A 20,386-nucleotide genomic window follows, 5' to 3' on the forward strand; every position below is an offset into this window, starting at 1 on the left:
ATGGCTTGGAAGTTGGAACAGCCACAATTTTGGTTGGAAGATTGATACCTGAGTTCGCCGCCAGACCAGCTGCGTAGGATGGAGCAAAAGGAGTCAACCATAAGTGCAATGCACTGAGAGTGGCACCGCACGCTCGTTACCTCCCAATGACTATATGATTTCCCTGTCTCCTGCATATACGCTCGTCTACTACCACCAAAGATTTCGCTACTGCCACTCATTCAAACTGTTCTCGCATACCCTGCGAAGCTGTCGCCCAACATGGTAGATGCTATAGCTGGTTCTGACATGAAGAAAGAAGCTGAACACCATGCACTCGAGCATCTAGAGAAAGTCGACTCGAAAGATTCACTGCACCGCAACGACCTGGGTCAAGATGCAACAACCCTGCGAGGTTACTGGGCCTCGCCTAGACTACTAGGTTCGATCCTGGCTTCATTTCTTCTGGCAAACAGCATCTACATCGGCTACGCGATGCCGGTCAGCATACTCTCAGTCATGAATGTTGACATCGGACCTTCTCCAAACATCTATCTGGTCTCATTGGTATACACGCTTTTCACTGGAGTGCTGCATTTGTTCTTTGCCCGTCTTTCGGATATTCTAGGTAGACGGTATTTCCTTGTGGGAGGCCAAACATTTGGAGTGATTGGTTCCATCATCTGCGCCACGGGCAATAGCATCAACGTTCTCATCGGCGGTAGCGTCCTTGCTGGCATTGGTGGTGCCGCAGGGCTGCTCTATCCTGTTGTCATACATGAACTGCTACCGAACAAACACCGACCCTGGGGTCAGGCTGCAATAACGCTGGCAGTCCTGCCTACGCTGGGGTTTGGCCCCGCTATTGCGAGGACCATGATCGCACAAACTGCGGTTGGCTGGCGAGGAGTCTACTGGCTCAATGTTGCGGTGTCAGGAGCGTCAGTGGTCCTCTTTGCCACCTGTTACTTTCCGCCGAACTTCCATATGATCAACAGTGAGTTGACCAAGTGGCAAGAGGTGAAGGCGTTAGACTACGGGGTGAGTGATTGCCATCTTCGCAAGAGCTTCGAGTCTGCTCTTTCGTTCGAAGCAGAGCTTATACCTGTGCTGTGCTGACTGTTGTCCAGGGTCTGCTGCTATATTTTGGCGGCTTGATCTTGGTCCTCATGGGTTTCACGTGGGCCCAAGGGACTTATGCCTGGCAAAGTGCACATGTTCTCGGCTCACTCATCGTTGGGACCGTCACCTTGGTGGCATTTGGTATCTATGAAACGTACATGCCACTGAAACAACCATTGCTACCAGTCAGGCTCTTCAAGATCCCAAACATCACCGCCTGTATCTTTGTCGGCTCTACCATGCAGATGGTCTGGCTGGCCCTAAATGTATTTTGGCCCATCCAAATCAGTGTGCTTTTTACTTCGAACGAAGTAACCATCGGCTTGCTATCCTGCACTACAGGGATTGCATTGGCAGCGGGCGAGCTCATTTTTGCACCTATATTCAGAGCCGTGGGATATTTGAAGTGGCAAATGGTAGTTGCGAGTTTGATGACCGCTGTCTTTGGCACTGCGATGGCTGCAGTGACGCACAAAACAGAAAACATGGGCATTGCCTTCACAGTGCTGGCCGGTCTTGCAGTTGGATGGATCGAGATGGTAACTATTGTCGTCACCGGACTTGTGGCTCCACCAAACGATATTGGTGTTGCCCAAGGCTTCTTTGGATCTACCAGACTGACTTTCGGAACTGTAGCGGGTAAGCTCCCGTCTTTCAAAAAGCAAGGTGTCAATTGATCTAACTCACTGTGTGCAGTCAGCATCTACCTGGCTATCTACAGCAACAGACTGACGGCCTTCCTGCCGCAGGAGATCGTTCCCGCTGTCTTGAGCGCGGGTCTGCCGGCCAGCAGTATCCCAGATCTTTTCATGGCTATCACCAATGGCACTGCAGCAGCCTTGGAAGAAGTGCCGAGAATGACCGATGGAGTCCTTGATGCCGTTGCACTTGCCACGAAACTGGCATATGCCCATGCTTTCAAGATTGTGTATCTGGCAACACTAGCCTTCACGGGCATTGGATTGGTCTCGGCATTCTTCATCACGGACGTCGACGCTTTCCTCACAAACTACGTCAATAAAACCATACGCAAGCCAAAGGTTGGAAGCTCCGATAAGGCCGAAGTGTGAGCAGAGTCCAGCTGCTACACCTGGAGATCTTGCTAGCCCGCGCAACGGTCTTGGGGAGCCATGGACTTGGCAAGATTCCCAGCCTATGTTCGTAGAATACTTCTATAGCAAACAGATAAGCAAGTCAAAAAAAGGGCCGTGTTCGAAGTCTCCCAGTGCTATCAACAAACCAAATTTGCCTTTGCATATGAGAGTCAGTTGCCACACGAGGTCTTGATTCTTTAGTTGTCACTGCAAATTAAGTGGTCTTCTTGATCATCATGTCGGTTCTCAATCAAGGGAGGCATGGTCTATCTTCTAGGGCGAGACTATTTCGGTCTGTGGGCACGAGCTATCACTCTGTTTCAAGCACGAGTAGGAACAGCAAAAATGATAAAGTGACCACTTGAGCCGAAGACCGATTGTCCAAAGTCGGTAGTAGCTAAACGGCGAGCGACGATGGGGGTTTGCTCGAAGACTTCTCAAACAGGAACAATTTGAGAAGCTGTCTTCATGTAGTACCGAGTCCTCTTCTACAACTGACAAAAATAATAACTTTGGCATCGAAGGCCAATGTCAACGTCTTAATGAGCTCTCCTGGGCGTTCCGTATTTTGTCTTTTGCGCTGCCGTGCGTTAACCCAGTTTCACTCTCTATCGTTGGCACTCTCAGGCACATGTCCATTTGCCGCGCCCAGGTCCTCCTTGAATCTCTTCCCGTTCACCAAAAGTGGCTGACAGTCTTGCAGGACGAACAGGATCCTCGCCCACTCGGTCGGACTGGGGTTGCTCCACGCGTGCATGGTGCCTCGTTGGATGGCGACGTCTCCACGCGTCATGTGCGTTTCACTGCCGTCGTCGAGTTCCAACACCACTTCGCCTTCCATGACGATGCCATAGTCGAGGCTCTGGGTCCGGTGCATGAATCCCTTGCTGTTGGGCTCAAAATCCACGAAACGACAGACGGTGCCTCTGGGCAAGACGGCAGGGGCGACTTTTCCTCCTGAAATTACCTCTTGGTGACTCTTGATGTCTGCGTCGTCGTTCAGGTTGGGCGGCATCGCTGTTGTCGTGTACAGTAACGCGGAAGCATATTTCAGCTCCTTGAAGGCTGTCCATTGGGGTTTCTCTGAGCTGTGAAGTGTCGCCTGGCCTAAAGTATTATGTGTAGTGATATGAATGGTCGACGGGGATAATGGGGAGGGCTGATGGTTGGTGCCGTTGGCCAACATCTTGACAATGCGTTGGAACTTGTAAACGTTCTGAAGTTGGGAAGAGAATGATACTCTTGTGTTTGGATTCGGCAGCCCTTTTTTTTTTCAATTTAGAAAAATATTCAGCTACCTCGGGACGTGAACGACTTCACTAAGAGCAGCCAGACACCTCTTTTCACTAGCCGTTGTCCCTAGACTTCATGCCCCGAGGTCAAAGAAGATTGCCACCCCCAACATCATATCTAACATCGAGTCGGAAAATTCGGCTAATCTGGAAAACTCGAATCGCGGCAAATGGGCCCCTTGTATGATTTCACTTTTTTTGTGAACCCTTCTCCAACGACCGGAGCATGATCACTGGCGCGCGGCTGGGCAGTTTGCAGTGTGGACAGCACGGACTAATCTAACCTAATTGGGAAAGAGATTCCCTATTGGTGCAGAGCAACTTCGATGAGACCACGGGATGGCAGTCCCTGTTTCGAACCCATCAGTCTTCTTCTTTTTTCCCTCCTGCACCTTAGTAATGGCCGATACGAATTGGTACACCCCGTGGGCTTCTCAATCGGAACCGAGCTTTGTAATCCGGAGCCTCTGGAGGTGCCATGGGGTACGTTATCCCCCACATCTGAGGATATAGCACTAGAGCAATAACCGGGCTTCCAACATCAATCAATCATTCCGATATTGTTGACTTAGCATCCTCGCTGCCGCCTCCGAGTCGCTATCTCGACCGTGATACTTTGACCCTGTGTCCCCTCAGACACGCCTCAAACACGACTGCAATCATGATTTGGGCTACCTCAGGGACATTTCGATACCTTGTACCTTTGGCATTACTCGTAGTAATATCATTCGCTATATGGGTGAGATAATGTCATCTTTTAATCGAACAATTTTATGTCGCCCCTGCTCACAATCATGTATGTAGGTCATCACAAAAGCGTTCTCCGGCCCGCTCTCAGCAGTACCGGGACCATGGCACACAAGGTTCACAGGTATCGTGACCAAGTACAAGATATTGACCGGCCAACGCATCTTCTATGTCCATGAACTTCACCAAAAGTACGGCCCCGTGGTCAGAGTTGAGCCAGGCGAGGTGGTTGTGTCCGACCTGGACGCCTTCCGCGAAGTCCATCGCATTGGGAGCGGATTCGTCAAATCTGACTGGTACAAGTCCTCTACGCCAGGAATTGAAGACAATGTTTTCGCCATGACGGATGTCCAGCAGCATGCGGCTCGTCGAAGACTGCTGGCCCGCCCCTTTAGCAGGTCATCACTTTTGGCCAACTTCCAAGACTTGGTGTCAGACCGTGCGCGACTGGCCGTTTCTAAGATGAAAGAGGAAGCGGACCGAGGAGACTGCGACGTGATGAAATGGTGGACTTTGATGGCTACCGATGTCATTGCAAACGTGGCTTTCGGGGATGACTCACGTCTTCTAGAAGCCGGACAAGTAAGTTGGCCACGATTGTCCCACCCATTGGAGCCTCTCTTGAAGCTGGAACCCCGAACGGACAAGCTGATAAAGTAAAGAAAAGCAGCTACATCGACGACCTGGAATTAGCGTCGATGATCTTCGGGCTGGTAGGCGAGGTACCGTGGCTGTACAAGATGATGCGCATTGCAGCACCTGCTTTTACAAGGAAATGCGACACCGCCCTCCAGAACGTGGTCACCTACGGATTGTCAGCCGCAAGTCGGGCCAGGGGAAAAGTCTCCTTGTCCAGACATAACATCATCAAGGGTCTGATCGACGCAAGCCGCGCCGAAGGAGCCACCATGACCGATTTCAGCCTGGGCTCACAGGCCTCTGCCCTGATCGTGGCCGGGTCCGGCACGACGGCAGTGACGCTCACTTATGCAGTGTGGGCCATCCTCCAACATCCAGATGTGCGGCAGAAGCTGGAACAAGAGGTGAGCCAGCTGCCGGACGACTACAACGACACGGCGTTGGAGAAACTGCCGTATTTGAACGCCGTCATCACCGAGACCTTGCGGCTTTACGGATCAGCACCGGGGGCTCTTCCTCGTACCACACCAGCCAAAGGCATCGAAGTCAACGGGCTATACATTCCGCCTGGGGTGACGTTGACGACTCAAAGCTATACGATGCACCGCGATCCCGCAGTCTTCAATGACCCAGAAACGTTTGAGTCACCCCTTCCCCCCTTTCTTTTCCCCCCAACTACGTTCACCTACTTTAGGGCCGTTGCGGCACTGGGAAAACGAAGGAAAAAAGAATCCCCCAACCCTGCAGTTGGCTGACCTGTGGAATTTTCACAGATACGACCCCGATCGATTCTACCTGAAGCCCCTGGAAGGCGCACAGAAGTACGCGTTCGGGCCTTTTGGAGGGGGAACCCGGATCTGTCTGGGCATTCACTTGGCCCAGATGGAACTGCGACACGGATTGGCAGAGTTCTTCCGTGAATGTCGCCATCTCGAGCTCTCCGAGGCGACTACACCGGCGTCGATGAGGATGGAGAATTACTTCCTGATCAGTCCGATTAGTAAACGCTGTATGGTCAAGAAGTGTGGGAATGTGAAGGTGTGAATCTAAATTGAGACCCGAATACAACAGCCGCTGCGATTTGTGCCTAACCATGCAACTATTGCTACTGCTATTATATTGCATCTACTGCAGAAAAGTAATTGCACAAGGAGATTTCCAACGTAGACAATGTGAAGATAGATTACACGTTGATCTGAGAGAGGTCAAATGATATATGGCTGGCTAAAATTCACCATCGTGGTCAGATTTCACTTCAAGTAGTGAGCGGCGATTCGAGTCTACCAGTAGGCGATTGCGCCTCATAGAACCGCCCATGAGGCGTGTCGAGACCACGTCCAAGTCATGTGAGCAAGGACTATTACCATGAAAGGGGCGCTGCTTGGCCTTGCAGGACCCATGGACGCCTCGAACATGCGGGAATCCGCTGCACGAAAGGGTTAGCTTATTCCGTACCCCAGCGTTTCCCAGAACTTGGGAAGCGGGGCCGGATTGCTGCGGAGACAGAGCCCATGCAGCGTCCGAAATGGTGTCGAGGGAATACGCCATAGTGTCTGCGCATGATCTATCAACCCGTGTACGAGGCTTGTGACTCGCCGCAAGATTTGTCAGCCTTCTTCGCCAGGATCCGTTGAACCGGCGTTCCAGTGTTCAACATCAAAGTATTCCAAATTGCTTAGCTCCGTATCCAGCTGGGAAAGATCCGGCATCTCTCCGTTTGGGAAGAGATCGAGCATCGTTTGGTCAAAGAAAGGATAGTATGGGTCCAAAGTCAGCCTCTCTGTGACACCTTGGCCCTGGGGTGGGAAAGGAGGCCCAAATCCAATATCAGCCTGATTGTGTTGAGGCCATGCCTCTCCCTGCTGTTGGTGCTGCGTCTGATTCACGTTGATCTCCGGATGACTTGAAACATGATTGACGTTTGAGTCAGAGCCTCGTAGGTGCTCACAGGTTTGGGGGAAGTCTGATGGTAGGGCGACGGGGCTGTCTTCACCGGGTTGTTGCCGAATTAGAGCGCTCTGCAGGTCGTACATGGGATCATCATGTATAGATGACCTTGTTGCCAAGTCATGCCCGACAGTAGCTTGTTCAATTCCGAGATCTTTGGTCTCGTCTCCTGAATCCACAACTCCGTCGCCTTTGGGCCGCAAAATGTCGATGAAACCGAGAATAGAAGCACGAGCATGTGAAGCATTGACCTTGAAGTCGACTAGCTTTCTGATGTCAATATACCTAGGCTCGTCTTCGAGAGTGTTTGGAAGCATTCGGTGGATCTCGTACAAACAACCAACATGTATTTGCTAGCAAGACATTAGCATAGGCTCCAGCGTTTATGAGGTAAGATTGTCAATACAAGCAGCGCGGCGAACTTCCAGTACACAGCCACACTTTGTATAAGTTGAATATTCGCCTTGACATTGGCACGTATACGGCCTTGCACTGTCGGATTAGAGCACCACATGAATGGCATTTGAATAGCACACCCGGAATACGCTGCGTATGCAACAAAGGTTGGTATCGCACCAGGTCGAGCGTACGTCGAAACGACTGTTTTGACCAATTCTGAAAATGAGCAGGCGTGTTCAAATGCCAATTGCGCTGAGCAATGTCGAGAGGTAAGCCAACTGCTGTCGCCAGGGCTCCAAGAGAAGAGAGGAATAATGGACGCGTGCAGCGCGCCTAGAGATTGGTGATATACGGCGTTGAGAAGCAGGATTTTTGGGAAGGAACGGGCGTCGGTCGCCATCTCTGTAACTTTTGATGGCGTCAATTTGAAGTCTGGCGACACTTCTTGCCACCAACTTGATAATTTTTCGTCGAACGCATGCAAGCTGGTTATTCTCTCACTGATATCCGTTTCGCGACACTTTATGAGCGAATGTACCGAGTACCTACCAAGAATTAATGTTACCGTCCAAAAGGGCATCGGGAGCAAATATTACCAGAGTGTCAGGCCTCTAATCACCTCAGCATATAGACTATGACCACCAGCCGCCGTACTTCGGCTAGAATCCAGGCATTCTGATGGTTGTCTGGAAACGCCAATATCGAAATCTTCTTCCGGCCACGGCAAACTCAAGCTTGACAGATCGACGAGTGGCTCGAAGAAGGACAGGTTGTCGGCAGACTGACATTGCATCAGATAGCAGGCCCACAGTCGCCGGCGGCGCATTTCAGCTTCGAACGCGTTGTCAGCGTACAACTTGGCTGGTTCGAGACCGATGACATAGAGCAACTGACAGCCCACTCCTACAAAAGTGAGTGGCCACTCCACAACTGGACAGAGGTGGTATTAAATTATACCTTTGTAAAATTGGCTGACTCTCCAGGAACCTTGACTATACCAGAACAGGCCCAGAGTCATCAACGTCACGATCTTATCCTCGTGGAGATCCTCGGGTTGTTGAAACACAAGTCTTCCGGCTTTCCTGGCCCATTCAACCATGAAGCCGTGGTCCTTCAAAGTTGCCTGACCATTTTGGTCTCTGTAGAAACTAGAAGATGTTCTATTAGCCAGCTGTCGATAAAGTCGACTGAATTTCGCTTTACTTTGCTGCCCACGCACAGATACTTAGCACGACATGGGGATTCGCTCTTCCGCGCTCGAGTGACTCTAAGAACAGCATTTTGTGCAGTACGAGGGTAGCGTTGTATGCGTTGTCGAAGAACACTTCCACCAGGGTCGATACCAAAGACTTCGGTATTCCCAGGTCATAGTGGTCCATATTGGAAGGGTTGGGTAGATTTGATGATGCAGAAATGTGTTGCATTCTGTCTGATATTCCCATATTTTCGGCGTTGGTTCTATCGCGGTGCTGCCGCTTGGAAGATGCGGCCGGGGACTTATTGATGTTTGCGGAGACGAAAACATGATGTTTCCTTGCAGAGATGACCGTGCTGCTGTAAGAACAGGGTTGTTTCAATCTCGAACATCTTTTACATGTCGGACGCTCTCCGGTGCACCGTATCTTTGAGCGGTGTTAGTTAATATAGGCATGATGAACACATTCGGGAGGTCAATCATAGTGCCTCACTTTCAAGGTCTGACATGTTCCGCAGGCCGTGCGTGGACGGCCGACAGAAGGCCACATCTGACAGAGCAGCTCGATATGGACCAAGGAAGTATTGAACGAAGGCCAGATGCAGCTACTCTGTTTCGTATACCAGGTAGATGTCGACCTGATGAGAGGGCGAAAGGGCTTACCATATACCAGGAAGAGCTGCAAACCGAATCATGAGATCCGAGGGTTTCAAATGTTAATATGAACTTGGGAAGATGGTAAATGGCTCGCTGGGTAACCGCCTACCTGTGGAGTACGAGGTAGGTCGTAAGAAGACAAGGAAGGCGGGGACCGCGGCCTGGACACGATGAGACGGATTTTACGGATTTAATGACCACGGCGCGATGCAGCTGAACGATCGGCCGTAAGACATTTCCTGGGCAACGGTTAAGTTACGTAATACCGACTAAGAAATTCACGGTCAGCTAACCCTCTTTTGGAATGAGCATGACGCCGCCCTGTGCTCGATCCCACGTGACTTGGCCGTTAATTTACGAGGTACTCGGTATGGAGTACTTCTGTCGTCTTTAGCCACCGCTGTGACTTCATCTTCTCCGGACGCAAATACATTCCACAAGCCAGGCAACCGAGTTTCTCTTCTTCTAATTACCACCCCTGCTTGACCTCTGCGCCTCATTAGGCTGCCACAATTTCTGAGCAACTCGGCAAATGGTCCTGATCGAGTATAAAGGATTCCAGCCACAACTCGTCAAGCCTCAGCTCACACTGACCCTAGCCTCAGGCTGACACCAAAGCGGCCAATCGTATTCGTAGCCTCAACCAATCATGCCATACCTATCAGTTGATGTTGAGGCGTCGAAGCCTCAGCTCGCGATCATGGCGAAGGATATATGTTTCGTGATTCCTGTCAAGAACGCGCCCTCGAACTGTACTAACTATACAGTTTTCAGGTCCTACGACTCTCCTACAGTCGAATAGCTCGCGGCCTTTGCGCTTGCGACCTTGACTACTCTTAACCCCGCACAAACGAGCTACACAAGTTCTTCTGTGTCGTCCTACCGACGACGACATTCTTCAACCATGGGGAAACTTAGGTCTCCCGCGTCCCCAACTAACAGAGGCGCACCGAGCACGTTCCCGCGCATGGATCCTCCGCCTCCCTACGAAGAGTCTTCTCGTTCCTCCTCTGCTCATAGCAACGACCGACTACAAGGAGAAGAACCTGCGCGGTCGCAGGGTGAACCTCAGCCGGCGGCGTCGCAGCCGCAACCGCAGCCAGAAGAGCAGCAAGCTGCTTCCGGGGTAAATGACTCGTGCCAAAAGAAAGAGGTGACGGAAGGCTGTTGCACATTTGGTGAGGGAACCTCAGGGTGTATGGTGGTTGGAGATCATGCCGAGGGGTGCTTGAATTACGGTGACAACACGAGCGGATGGTATGGAACCCCGACAGTTCCTTCTTGATTTTCCCTGGAGGCACTGCAAGATCCTTGTGCGAGAGGCATGTGCTTCAATTGACAACGCGCTGACAATGTCTCCATAGTCTAAACTACAAGTCAAGAGACGGATGCTTGCTTTGGAATGCTACCGAAGGCGGGTAAGCGACTGACCAATTTCAACCAGTCTTCGCCGGCTATTTCCAGCCACGCTAATTCTCAAATGCTAGATGCCTGAATTTCAACACGAACAAACAGGGATGTTGTCAATGTGGCTGAAACCAGTCATTAAAAAGAGCATCGATCAGATCTAGGCGGTAGGGATGTTAATCATGAAGCCCCTGCTGTGCGGGACATCATAGCATCGGCACTGCAAGAACAGATGTTGTGGAGTTCCTGGTCAGGTTCAAATGTTGATAACACTCTGGGCGGCAAGGCAATGCAATAATACGACTCTTTTCGTTCGTTTTCCCGCTTCCATCCCGACCGCCCTCCACCGCCCATTCATTCATTCGCTCGTTTTCTCGTTATTAATACGAGCCAGTTTAACGATCGGGCCTTACCCGGCACTGTCCCTGCACCTGTTCCCTTCCCCAGGCAGCGACCCGGGAACCGAAACACGGGGGCTCAATCCAACCTCCCCGCAAAAGACAGAGACGGAGGAGAACGAATGCCGAATCGGATTCGTGCATGAACGAAAACGACTACGACAGGCGGCTTGTCCAAGAGAAGTACACGATGTTTACCTGTGTAGCCGCGGGTATTAGCGACCAATAACGCATTCGGGTTCCCCCCTCCTCCCCCGCAGGGACAAGCTGCGTCGCATTCAAAGGTAAATGGCACAGCCTGACACAGGACATGGAGGTCTGAGGGGGTGGCGAGCATACAAGCCCAAAAGGGCTTCGTGATGCTCGCCGAGGCTCGGTATTATCCGCGATTCTCATCCTGTTTAGGAATGTGCTGTGCCTACTCGCTAGGGAGCCTTGTGTTCGAACGGCCATGGGTGGACATTTGTCCCTGCTTCGGGACACCCTTGCTGGACTGGGTGACCTAGATGTACTTGGTACGGAGTACCTACAGAATACAGTCTCGAGAGTTTACATCGAGATTGCGACAACTCTCAATGCAAGAATCGGGGGCCGCTTGCCCATACAGATGTAAATATATATATATATATATATATGCGATCCAGGCAGCATATCTGGTGGACTTTGTGTTTATTGGAAACTACATAGTAATGCATGAACAGAAACGCCTGCATCCCTCCTCGGGAAAATAGTGCAAAGAAAGACTTGGACGTGGATCTCGTAAGAAGCGACCTTACTTGAAGGTAGCTATTAAATAGTCATACTCGATGCTTGAAACATGGGGCTCTGCGTATACCTCGACTGCACACACGCTGTTTATACGCCGCTGAAGTCTTCGTCTCCCTCTCTTGCCCCGTGTTGTCAGATCCTACGAGAATCGCGAGAAATAGTTTCGACGGCTCGGTGTGTAACTGTATATAAGATGTTAGTAAAGGTCCTTGTGCAGGGGTAACATTTACCTTTGGCTCGCAGTCTCCATTTGTGGAGTCGGCGATGATCTTCTGACATCTTTCTTGGCGGACTCCTGAGGTATGACCTGCTCATCCGGTTGTGGGTTGTCATCCAACGGAAAATCTCCCGGCATGGTGGGCTTAGTTGTTTTTGGCGGTGTTGTGGGAGGTGTTATATTCCGAAAAGGAATTGCAGGCTCGGTTGTCCCGCCGTTACGAGCAGTCTCTTGAAGCCTGTTGCGTTCCTGTTGCGCCATTAAGGGCTCCTCACCAGATTCGTTCAGTACCTTTTCAAGTTCACTGATTCTAGCCTTCAGCTCGGCCTTGACGCCTTCAAGGGCTCTGTTTTGACCTCTCGACCGAGCACTGTCTTCTTTATGGACCTCATTTTGATCTTTTGGCTGACCGATTATAGCTTCAAGGGCCTCACATTGACTCATCAATAGAGCCTTGTCTCCTTCAAGGACCTGCTTCAACCAAGCAATCACAGTCTCAAGGTGCTCACATCGACGCTCCAGCCATTTATTCTTGTTTATAAGGTCAGTGATCCTTGTCTCCAGTTTGGTGTCAACTTCAAGTGTCTTTCCCATTTCGGCATTCAATTTTAGCCTGAATTTCTCATTTTCGGTCTGTAGATCAGCTATCGCCTTTTCCGCCTCTTTGCATTGTTCACCATGTGCAAGCCGCTCATGTTCATGTTGGCTCTTTGTGGCCGCTTTTTCAGTGTTGGCAAGACGTAGGATGAGAGCGTCAACTTGATTATTCGCATTGCTGAGTTCTTTTTCCAGCGTAGCGTTGCGAGCCTGTAGATTTCCAAGTTGTGTGGCCTGATCAGTATTCTGTTGAACGAGCTGTTGGAATATCTCGGTGCCAGCGACCCAGTTAGGACAAACTTCGCAACGACGATAATGTCTGGATTTCCTTCTTCGTGAGAACATGATTCCAAGTGCAAAATGACTCGGATCAACGACGCGGAAGGGATTTGGGTGGATCCAGAATCCGCACTGGCCTATGTCAGTGGTCCATCATCACGTAGTGATCAGAGCCATTTATGGAAAGTGAAGATAGCAACCACCTTCTGAATAGAGTTTGTAAGGCTGGAGGCCAGCGGGTGCAGGTCTATTGCCACTTCTGCGGCAATAATTCTGGGGAAGCTGGTGCTGAACCCACGGAGAGTCCGTTGAAGACATGTTGACAGCCTCGCTGCTTCCTATGTCTAGGCTGCGCCACACGTGACTGTTCAGGTGCAACAAGAAGTGACCATTCTGTACTCGGGTACTCAGTACATCGCTTCCCCTGTGTAACCTGGGCATATGAGAAGTTTCGCCTTGGAATAGGCGCGGCCAGAGCGTGTGATGGCCCGGTGTGGACACCTCTAATGAGCGAGCGGACGACACACTGAGTGAAGGTACGATCCCCTGACGAAACAAGTAGTTGACGATTGCATGGGCGCATAAATTTTCTCAATGGCTTGTACAAGTAGTACTTCATGCAATCGCCCAATGAGGAGCCCTGAGGTGGTGAACCCGCTCTGCTATAAGTATGTGGAGTGCGAGAAGTGAGCTGTCGATTAGCTCTGGGCACATCTAACGCTTAACCATATGTGATCTAGCTCCAGATCAAGGTGGGCGAGATTGTGGGGGTTTGCGGTGCTTTTGAATTGTTTTCCAGCGTTGAGGGGTATAATATATACATCAATACACGCTGTCAGTTCTGTCTGTGTATCTTCAATTTTTATGGATCCTGGCTCGGCGCCGTAGGCAGCGCCCGGGCCGCGCTGCCTAGTTGTAGTCCTACCCAGCCACCTAGAACTTCCAGACTTTTCACGATGGGGCCAGGGTGGTAGAGTGAGGTCTTCCTTCATCGGTTGTTGATAAGAGATACGTGAATACAGAGTGCAGCTCTTTCTGTTTCCATCTTGGGGACCCGGCATTGGAAATCAGCCATTTTGGGCATTCTGGCAGTTCGCCGTCGCCTTGGGAAAAATGGCATCGTTCTTTCCAGCCCGGCATCATTACTATCCTCTGAAAAGGAGATCTCATCGAGCTGTGGATCTAATTTCCGCCGTACCTAGGTATACTTGCTATACAACGGATGAGTCGTGCTATTCAGCGTGCTAGGGACTCACATCATGGGGAAGAGGGATCTAAAGAACGTTTTTTTTTTTTTTTTGCTGGCGATTCGCCGAATATTTCCTAGTTTCCTATTCAATAACCTTTAACAAAAGGAAAGGTATCATGATTAATGATAGGGAAACTTACCCACTTAGGAAACGGAGTGAATTTGTAGCGCTCCCCATTGCGAATGAAGGTGCCTTGAACCTTACAGAGCTCAAAAACGGCGCCTGGCGCGTTAACTCTTAATGCCTTCGGTCGTTTACCAGGTTAGGTAATCCATAAGCCGCCTGATATCCTCGATTTCAACAGACAGTCTTCGCAGAAAGATGAGTATTTCGAACCAAGAAGTGAGAAATGCCTTTTCGTGGTCGTGCGTACACTGGTAGCCATAATTGTCCTGTAACAAACGCACGCTCGTCTCCACCATTTGTTGGATGTGGTCTTTAAACTCCCAGACGTCCGAGGCTGCTTCATATTCCCCGATGGACGTAAGAAAGAGTTCGGCAATTTCAAACAAAATCCACAGGCGTGCTTCAAAGGGCGGGTAAAACCAGATAAAAGCACAAATCTGAATAAATCCCGGCATTTGTTCCAGGCGATTGTGGAAAATATGTCTCTTCCGCCTGGCAGCGCGGACTCTGGGGTATGCATGTCCAGTCTACCCAGAGGTACGACCAATGCTGTGGCCGAAGCTCTGCCTGAAAAAGACGTGGATATTCGCCGTCTGGATCAGGGCGGTCTTGCGTCGGCCAAAAATGGCTCGCAAAAATGCATTTCTCCCGGTCGACGAAGCCATTTTCGGCGGGCAGAAGAATGTAATCGTCCAAATTGTCACGGCTCCATCTGGTCATTGCTTTCTGTGATAGAAAGGCCTTCCGCTGCTGGAAGAACCAGAACATCAGCTCGTTCGGTGTTTTAGCTATGAAATCATCCAGACGAGTATAAATTCGCATGAATTCAGCGATCCGATCCAGGCTGTCAAGCGCTTGCGCATCAAACGGGAGCTCCGACAAATGACTCTAGGCTGCGAGTTACGGGCGAGTCCCATGTACCTGGAGGCGGAGGAGGGGGAGATGAGACCTCAGCAGCTGCTTCGTTGGACCTGATGAGGTCTCAATTAGATCTTTGTTCAGGATTGACCGGGCTCGAAGGATGTAGTTGTCCACTGTTTTCTGACGCCTGACTTCGGTCCTTACAGTCGCTATCGAGTAGTCCTGCAATCTGGTCCTCGCGAGACACCAAAGGCAGAGCTACGCTTAGCTCGCCACTTGATTCCAGACACGAGTCCCGGGTAGTGAGTTTCTGCAACGCGTCCGAGGCATCAGAGGTCTGAAGCTGTGGCATTACCATCCGTCTGCCACAAGCGGGATTGCCTGAGTATTCGAGGTGAGTTGCAAACTTGAGTGGCCTACCAACAAACAAGATGGGAATGAGCTCTGGTCCCTATCGATTCTTGACGCTAAAGCTGGGATCGCAGAAAGAATAGTCAATTTGGAGTAAATCGTTCCACTTTTCACACGCCCTGCCACGGCTTTTGAGAGGAAACGAATGGTTGTCACCCTTTGAATGTACTGAGGACCGTTGCATGTGAAATGAGCATGTCCTCGGTCGATACACATGAAACGCTTAACCTTGGGCGACCTAGCTCTTGATTGCGGTACATAGGCACCAGTGCGGGGCCTAGTTACTTTTGAGACCATGTCCATCCGCCTCGACTAAAGAAGTGGAGTATATGTACCAAGGTTTCGGCATCTCCAGGACATCTTTTAGGGCGCAGGAGGGAGCCGAGCCAAGAGCGGCTTCATTTCTCGAACCGCTACGTGCGGAGTTAGTGCTGATCTGAAGTGATGAACGATGATGCTCAGATGCTATCTAATATCTAGTGCTTAGCTACAAATATGAGGAACGATTGGGATATTTACACGTAGGTGCCAAGCAATGCCATGTCAAAAACCCCAGTTGGAGAACACCACTGCTTCACAGCTAAGTCTGCCCTGTCCTGTGCGGAGCACGTATATAGAACGTGGCGGAGCCCGGTTGATGGAAGGATGGAAGGAAGGAAGCCATTTCTTTCTACTCCCTACATACAGTAGATAGACTAGGCGTCCGGGCTACCCAACTGAGAAGAGCCAGGCCGAAGAATCAGGAAGCCCGGGGTTGAAAATGAACGCGCTACCACTGGTGGCATGCGCTCTTTCTCGTCATTGAACTAAGGTTGTTAAGCGGCTGGGCAAGGACTAAGTCCTGAGGTAAGCTGATATAACTCCGTCCTGATCCCTGTACTCCGTATACGCCGCGCCGCACGGAGGATAAGGGAGGACGAGGAGGGTGTGCGGTGCATCAAAAGGAGAACAAATCCCACTTAAGTAGGTCTTCGTTAGAGGAAAGGAAGGGGGCTCGATTCGTGCATTTGTGAGCTGGGAAGACTTCGTATCTATATATCCTCGCCCTTCGCCTGGGTAGTCCGTAAGGTCCCTGTCCCTGTTCCACCGTCATCGCCTCATCATCACCACCATCATCACCGTCGTCATCGTCGACAGCATCGTGACAAACAAGAGAGCGCAAACATGACCTCGTCTTCATACGACTATATCATCGTCGGAGGCGGCCTTGCCGGGCTCGTCCTGGCGTCTCGTCTCTCCAAACTCCTTCCGCCGTCAGACACCAAGGAGGTGCTCGTTCTCGAAGCGGGCGTGGACCCTTCTACAACCGACTACATCCTCACGAGCCAAGGCGCGCATCAAGCCTGGACATCTCCACACTCGTATCAGCTCCCGATCTCGCCCAATCGGCACCTCAATGGACGTAGCGCGATTGTGCCAGTCGGCAAAGCATTAGGTGGGAGTGCGGCGATCAACGGTGGTGCGTGGACCAGGGGACCGAAAAGCGACTATGACCTGTGGGCCAAGTTGGTGGGCGACGAGAGCTGGGGATATGATGCGTTGGTGCCCTATCTGAGGAGAGTCGAAAGCATGGCTTTAGTGGAGGGGATGGAAAAGGATGAGACCCAGCATGGATACGACGGCCCCTTGAAAATCACACCAATTCGATCGCTGTGGCCAGCGAGAAAGTATCCCCTCAGGGAGTCTGTGCAGAAGATGTGGGAGGAAGTCGGAGTCAAGTATATCCCTGACGGGAATGCGGGGGATCAGAATGGACTGATCGAATTCGTCGAGGCCTGGGTCAACAGCGCCAGACAGCTGCCGAACAAGATCCTGGATTTGGCAAAGGTGGATATTCGCACTGAGAGTACGGTGCAGCGCGTCACTTTCGCCAAAGTCGAAGGACAAGGACAGGACCAGCCCGTTGCCAACGGTGTCGACCTTGTCGGCGGTGAACATGTCGTGGCGAACAAGGAGGTAATTGTCTGCACCGGGACGTATCATACCCCCCAAGTCCTCATGCTTTCCGGGGTAGGCGACCCTGCTGAATTGACAAAACACGGAATCGAAATCATCGCTGCGAACCCCGAGGTGGGGAAAAGCCTCAAAGATCACTTCGCATTGGGGATGGCCTGGAAACTGAAGCATCCGGAAAAAGGTCTGGCCATCGGATCGCCGCTGTTCACTGACCCTTCCTATTTCTCCGGCTGGCCGATGGATTTTATGGAGTTCGGGCCTTTGGAGGAACTGTCAAAGCTGGAACCTCTGATCAAGAGTCAGGAAGACAGAGATCTGGTGCTCCGGCCGGACGCTTCGCATATGGAGATTGTGACGCTGTACGCGGGCATGGGAAAGGGGTTCACGGGCATTGACACTCCAATGGACGGGAGCTACATTACCACCATCGCTTGCTATCTCACGCCCACATCCAAGGGATCCGTCACCCTGCAATCGGCTAGCATCGAGGATCCCCCGGTCATTGATGTGAATTTCTTTGATACCGAAGCCGACAAGGTTGGTTTCCGTCAGGCACTTCGGAAAGCAGCGTCCGTCCATCTTGAAACCGAGGCCGGGAGGTCCTTCGTCTCGCATGAAGTTCCCCCGGAGGGATACGCGTGTATCACCAAGGATACGACGGACGAGGAGCTTGATAAGCGCATTGCCGACCTTGGATATACATTCCATCATCCGATGGGCAGTTGTGCGATGGGGAAAGTTGTGGACAGTCATTGTCGTGTGATAGGTGTCAGGTGCTTGAGGGTGGTCGATGCCAGTGTCTTCCCGGTCCCCATGGCATGTCATCCTCAGGCGGTGGTCTATGCGACGGCCGAGAGAGCCGCGGAGTGGATTGGTCGAGGGGACTAATAGATCTTTCTTGAACGATGTTCTTGGAGGAAAGGAAGCCACGTATTACACGCGACTTGTCATTCCAATAGCCCTCGCTCCACTGATGGCTTCGTATCCAGACAATTCATAGTGCCTCCGGTGAAACTCAGACTGCTCTAACCGTTGACTCTGACGTTGGTCTCCCCGGGGTTAGCTCCGACCCAGGACGGCCTGCTGTTCCTTGCACCGGTAACTGTGCCCCCGGACGTGGAGGAATTCTCGATGGCGGATCCGTCGACGGTCCTGGCGTAGGATTCGGATTGTAAGGGGTAGAGCCTCTGACCCACAGATCTGGGTAGTTAACTTCGGCATCGGTTCTGGCTTGGTTGTACGCTTCCCTGATTTGTTCCATGACCGCATACACGTCGTCATGGCGATTCGGATTGCGGAAATTCGCTTCTGCATCGTCGAGTTGGTCTACGATCTTCGCGAGGTCGTTGCGAAATTGTCGGGCGCGATTCGGCTGGTTGCGGCTCTTGAAATAGGTCATGAGGCCGGCAATGACGGTGTTGGTGGCGCCGAGGAAGATGGTTGCGGTCCGAGCCCTTCTGTCGTTGAAGGCGCCCAGCACAGTGAGTGAAGCCGCAACGAGGATTTGGAAGAAAAGGAGCGAGTTGGAAAGCACGGCAACAAACCAATACTGGTAGGTGTGCCAACGGTATGCGTCTGTCACACGTTTTCGCAAGGTCGTATAAGCTTGGCCATCTAGAGGTACTCAGTCAGAACAGCTTCAATGGGGTATGGGACCTTGTGTCCTGGGGTTTACCTGTGCCGGCAAGCTCTCCAAAGAATGTAGGGGTGATCGGGTGCTGAGGAGACAGATTGCTCGATAGTTGTGTCGTTACATTGTGATCTCCAGCTTGAGATGTGTGAGTCGCTGCTTGTGGCTGTACATGGCTGGACTCTCCTTTCTCATCTATTGTCATAGTGGTCTTTGGGTCCATGGTGAACAGCTGTGCGAAAGCGGGCTCGCAAAGGGAGTGCGAGTTGAGGATGCGGACCTTTGACGTTCACATGTCGAACAAGACGGGTTGTTCATTTTAGTAAATTCAAAGAGTGGCAGGAAATCAAGCCCAAATTGGCCGCTGAAGTGTTAGGGCCGAAGCGATAGCTCCAGCTGCCAATCAAGGGGTATTGTAGAAGTGACCAGTCTTCTGTGGTGTCTCGTTTGTGATGAGTGTTGATGAAATATCCAAATGGAGAAGGCTGGCAAGACTCCTGGCACCACTGGGCAGCCCTAGGTATCCCTAGCTGCCGCCTGGAGCATCACTGGGCGATCACTGGGCGCCCACTAGCGGGTGACAGGGGACCTTTGGAGGGCCGCCAACCCAAAAAGGTCTATGGGGCGTCAGTTTTTGATGGCGCTCCGAGGCACCGCCGCTAGTGCACGTGCGGTTATGCTCATTCGTTAAATCTCGCAGGCGCGAACTTAACCAACTCGCTAGGCGGAAAATCTCCGGGTCTCCCGAGGAAGGTTTTGGAGGGTCTGCTGCGTGTACCGAGTACTCCGTATAGAAAACACGATACGACCGCCCGTCAGAACAATTGTCCTTCTGCTCACCCTACCATATCAAAACTGTGAAGCATCCTTCCGAGTCGTCACTCCAATCTGCCTAACAGCATCCTGGCAGGACGATTCGTATCAAAAGCCCCAGTCGAAGCCCAAAGGAAATCATCACGGCTCGGTCGACACGAGTGAGAACATACCTATGTAGGTAGGTATATAAGGTGAGTAAAGGAGGGCGCCTGGCGGGCCTTGCTCTTGCAGCAGGGAGTACAGAGTACTGTCACTCGCATTGTCAGCGTGTGTCTCTTGCAATCGACATGTCGTCCTTGACAGACTCTCTCAGAGCAGAACCGTTCACCATGAGCACCACAACCGCATCGGAGAACATAGCCCTCGTGTGCCGCAAGGTCACCGAGGTCCAACAGAACAGTGCCTTCGATCTCATTGACGACTTCATCCACCAGGACTGGGTCCTCAAATGCCTGGCCGCCCTGGAGATCGCGAAGGCGTACACATCATCATGTGCAACCTTCACAAAGCTCTCTTAGGTATCAAAGTGGACATTATTCACTGTGTCTGCACCGGCGAAGTCGTGGCTACTAACAAAATCATCTGCTGAAAGCTGGTGG

The 20,386-nt window shown here is 51.5% G+C and overlaps 9 protein-coding genes across 9 annotated transcripts; 5 read left to right on the plus strand and 4 right to left on the minus strand.

The window, feature by feature from the left end:
- Positions 1-261: 261 nt before the first annotated feature.
- Z519_05193 (uncharacterized protein) lies at positions 262-2,171 on the plus strand (the record flags this gene model as incomplete). The annotated part of the gene is made up of 3 exons (XM_016762934.1): positions 262-1,020; positions 1,110-1,740; positions 1,798-2,171. The coding sequence occupies 3 exons, from the start codon at positions 262-264 to the stop codon at positions 2,169-2,171; spliced, it is 1,764 nt and encodes a 587-aa protein (XP_016620547.1).
- Positions 2,172-2,796: 625 nt separating this feature from the next.
- Positions 2,797-3,381, minus strand: Z519_05194 (uncharacterized protein; the record flags this gene model as incomplete). Its single annotated transcript, XM_016762935.1, has 1 exon — positions 2,797-3,381. One exon carries the CDS (start codon positions 3,379-3,381, stop codon positions 2,797-2,799), a length of 585 nt encoding a protein of 194 aa, XP_016620548.1.
- A 767-nt stretch (positions 3,382-4,148) lies between these two features.
- Z519_05195 (uncharacterized protein) lies at positions 4,149-5,917 on the plus strand (the record flags this gene model as incomplete). Its single annotated transcript, XM_016762936.1, has 4 exons — positions 4,149-4,226; positions 4,292-4,816; positions 4,897-5,510; positions 5,647-5,917. The coding sequence occupies 4 exons, from the start codon at positions 4,149-4,151 to the stop codon at positions 5,915-5,917; spliced, it is 1,488 nt and encodes a 495-aa protein (XP_016620549.1).
- A 563-nt stretch (positions 5,918-6,480) lies between these two features.
- On the minus strand, positions 6,481-8,598 carry Z519_05196 (uncharacterized protein; the record flags this gene model as incomplete). The annotated part of the gene is made up of 5 exons (XM_016762937.1): positions 6,481-7,173; positions 7,227-7,764; positions 7,816-8,122; positions 8,177-8,367; positions 8,423-8,598. 5 exons carry the CDS (start codon positions 8,596-8,598, stop codon positions 6,481-6,483), a joined length of 1,905 nt encoding a protein of 634 aa, XP_016620550.1.
- A 1,377-nt stretch (positions 8,599-9,975) lies between these two features.
- Z519_05197 (uncharacterized protein) lies at positions 9,976-10,642 on the plus strand (the record flags this gene model as incomplete). Its single annotated transcript, XM_016762938.1, has 3 exons — positions 9,976-10,197; positions 10,436-10,489; positions 10,559-10,642. 3 exons carry the CDS (start codon positions 9,976-9,978, stop codon positions 10,640-10,642), a joined length of 360 nt encoding a protein of 119 aa, XP_016620551.1.
- Positions 10,643-11,783: 1,141 nt separating this feature from the next.
- Positions 11,784-12,803, minus strand: Z519_05198 (uncharacterized protein; the record flags this gene model as incomplete). Its single annotated transcript, XM_016762939.1, has 2 exons — positions 11,784-11,826; positions 11,875-12,803. The coding sequence occupies 2 exons, from the start codon at positions 12,801-12,803 to the stop codon at positions 11,784-11,786; spliced, it is 972 nt and encodes a 323-aa protein (XP_016620552.1).
- A 3,746-nt stretch (positions 12,804-16,549) lies between these two features.
- Z519_05199 (uncharacterized protein) lies at positions 16,550-18,229 on the plus strand (the record flags this gene model as incomplete). The annotated part of the gene is made up of 1 exon (XM_016762940.1): positions 16,550-18,229. The coding sequence occupies one exon, from the start codon at positions 16,550-16,552 to the stop codon at positions 18,227-18,229; it is 1,680 nt and encodes a 559-aa protein (XP_016620553.1).
- Positions 18,230-18,356: 127 nt separating this feature from the next.
- On the minus strand, positions 18,357-19,194 carry Z519_05200 (uncharacterized protein; the record flags this gene model as incomplete). The annotated part of the gene is made up of 2 exons (XM_016762941.1): positions 18,357-18,955; positions 19,017-19,194. 2 exons carry the CDS (start codon positions 19,192-19,194, stop codon positions 18,357-18,359), a joined length of 777 nt encoding a protein of 258 aa, XP_016620554.1.
- Positions 19,195-20,074: 880 nt separating this feature from the next.
- On the plus strand, positions 20,075-20,305 carry Z519_05201 (uncharacterized protein; the record flags this gene model as incomplete). The annotated part of the gene is made up of 1 exon (XM_016762942.1): positions 20,075-20,305. The coding sequence occupies one exon, from the start codon at positions 20,075-20,077 to the stop codon at positions 20,303-20,305; it is 231 nt and encodes a 76-aa protein (XP_016620555.1).
- Between the last annotated feature and the right edge of the window lie 81 nt (positions 20,306-20,386).

The sequence above is a fragment of the Cladophialophora bantiana genome (assembly GCF_000835475.1).
Source record: "Cladophialophora bantiana CBS 173.52 unplaced genomic scaffold supercont1.7, whole genome shotgun sequence".
Classification (NCBI taxonomy): Eukaryota; Fungi; Ascomycota; class Eurotiomycetes; order Chaetothyriales; family Herpotrichiellaceae; genus Cladophialophora; species Cladophialophora bantiana.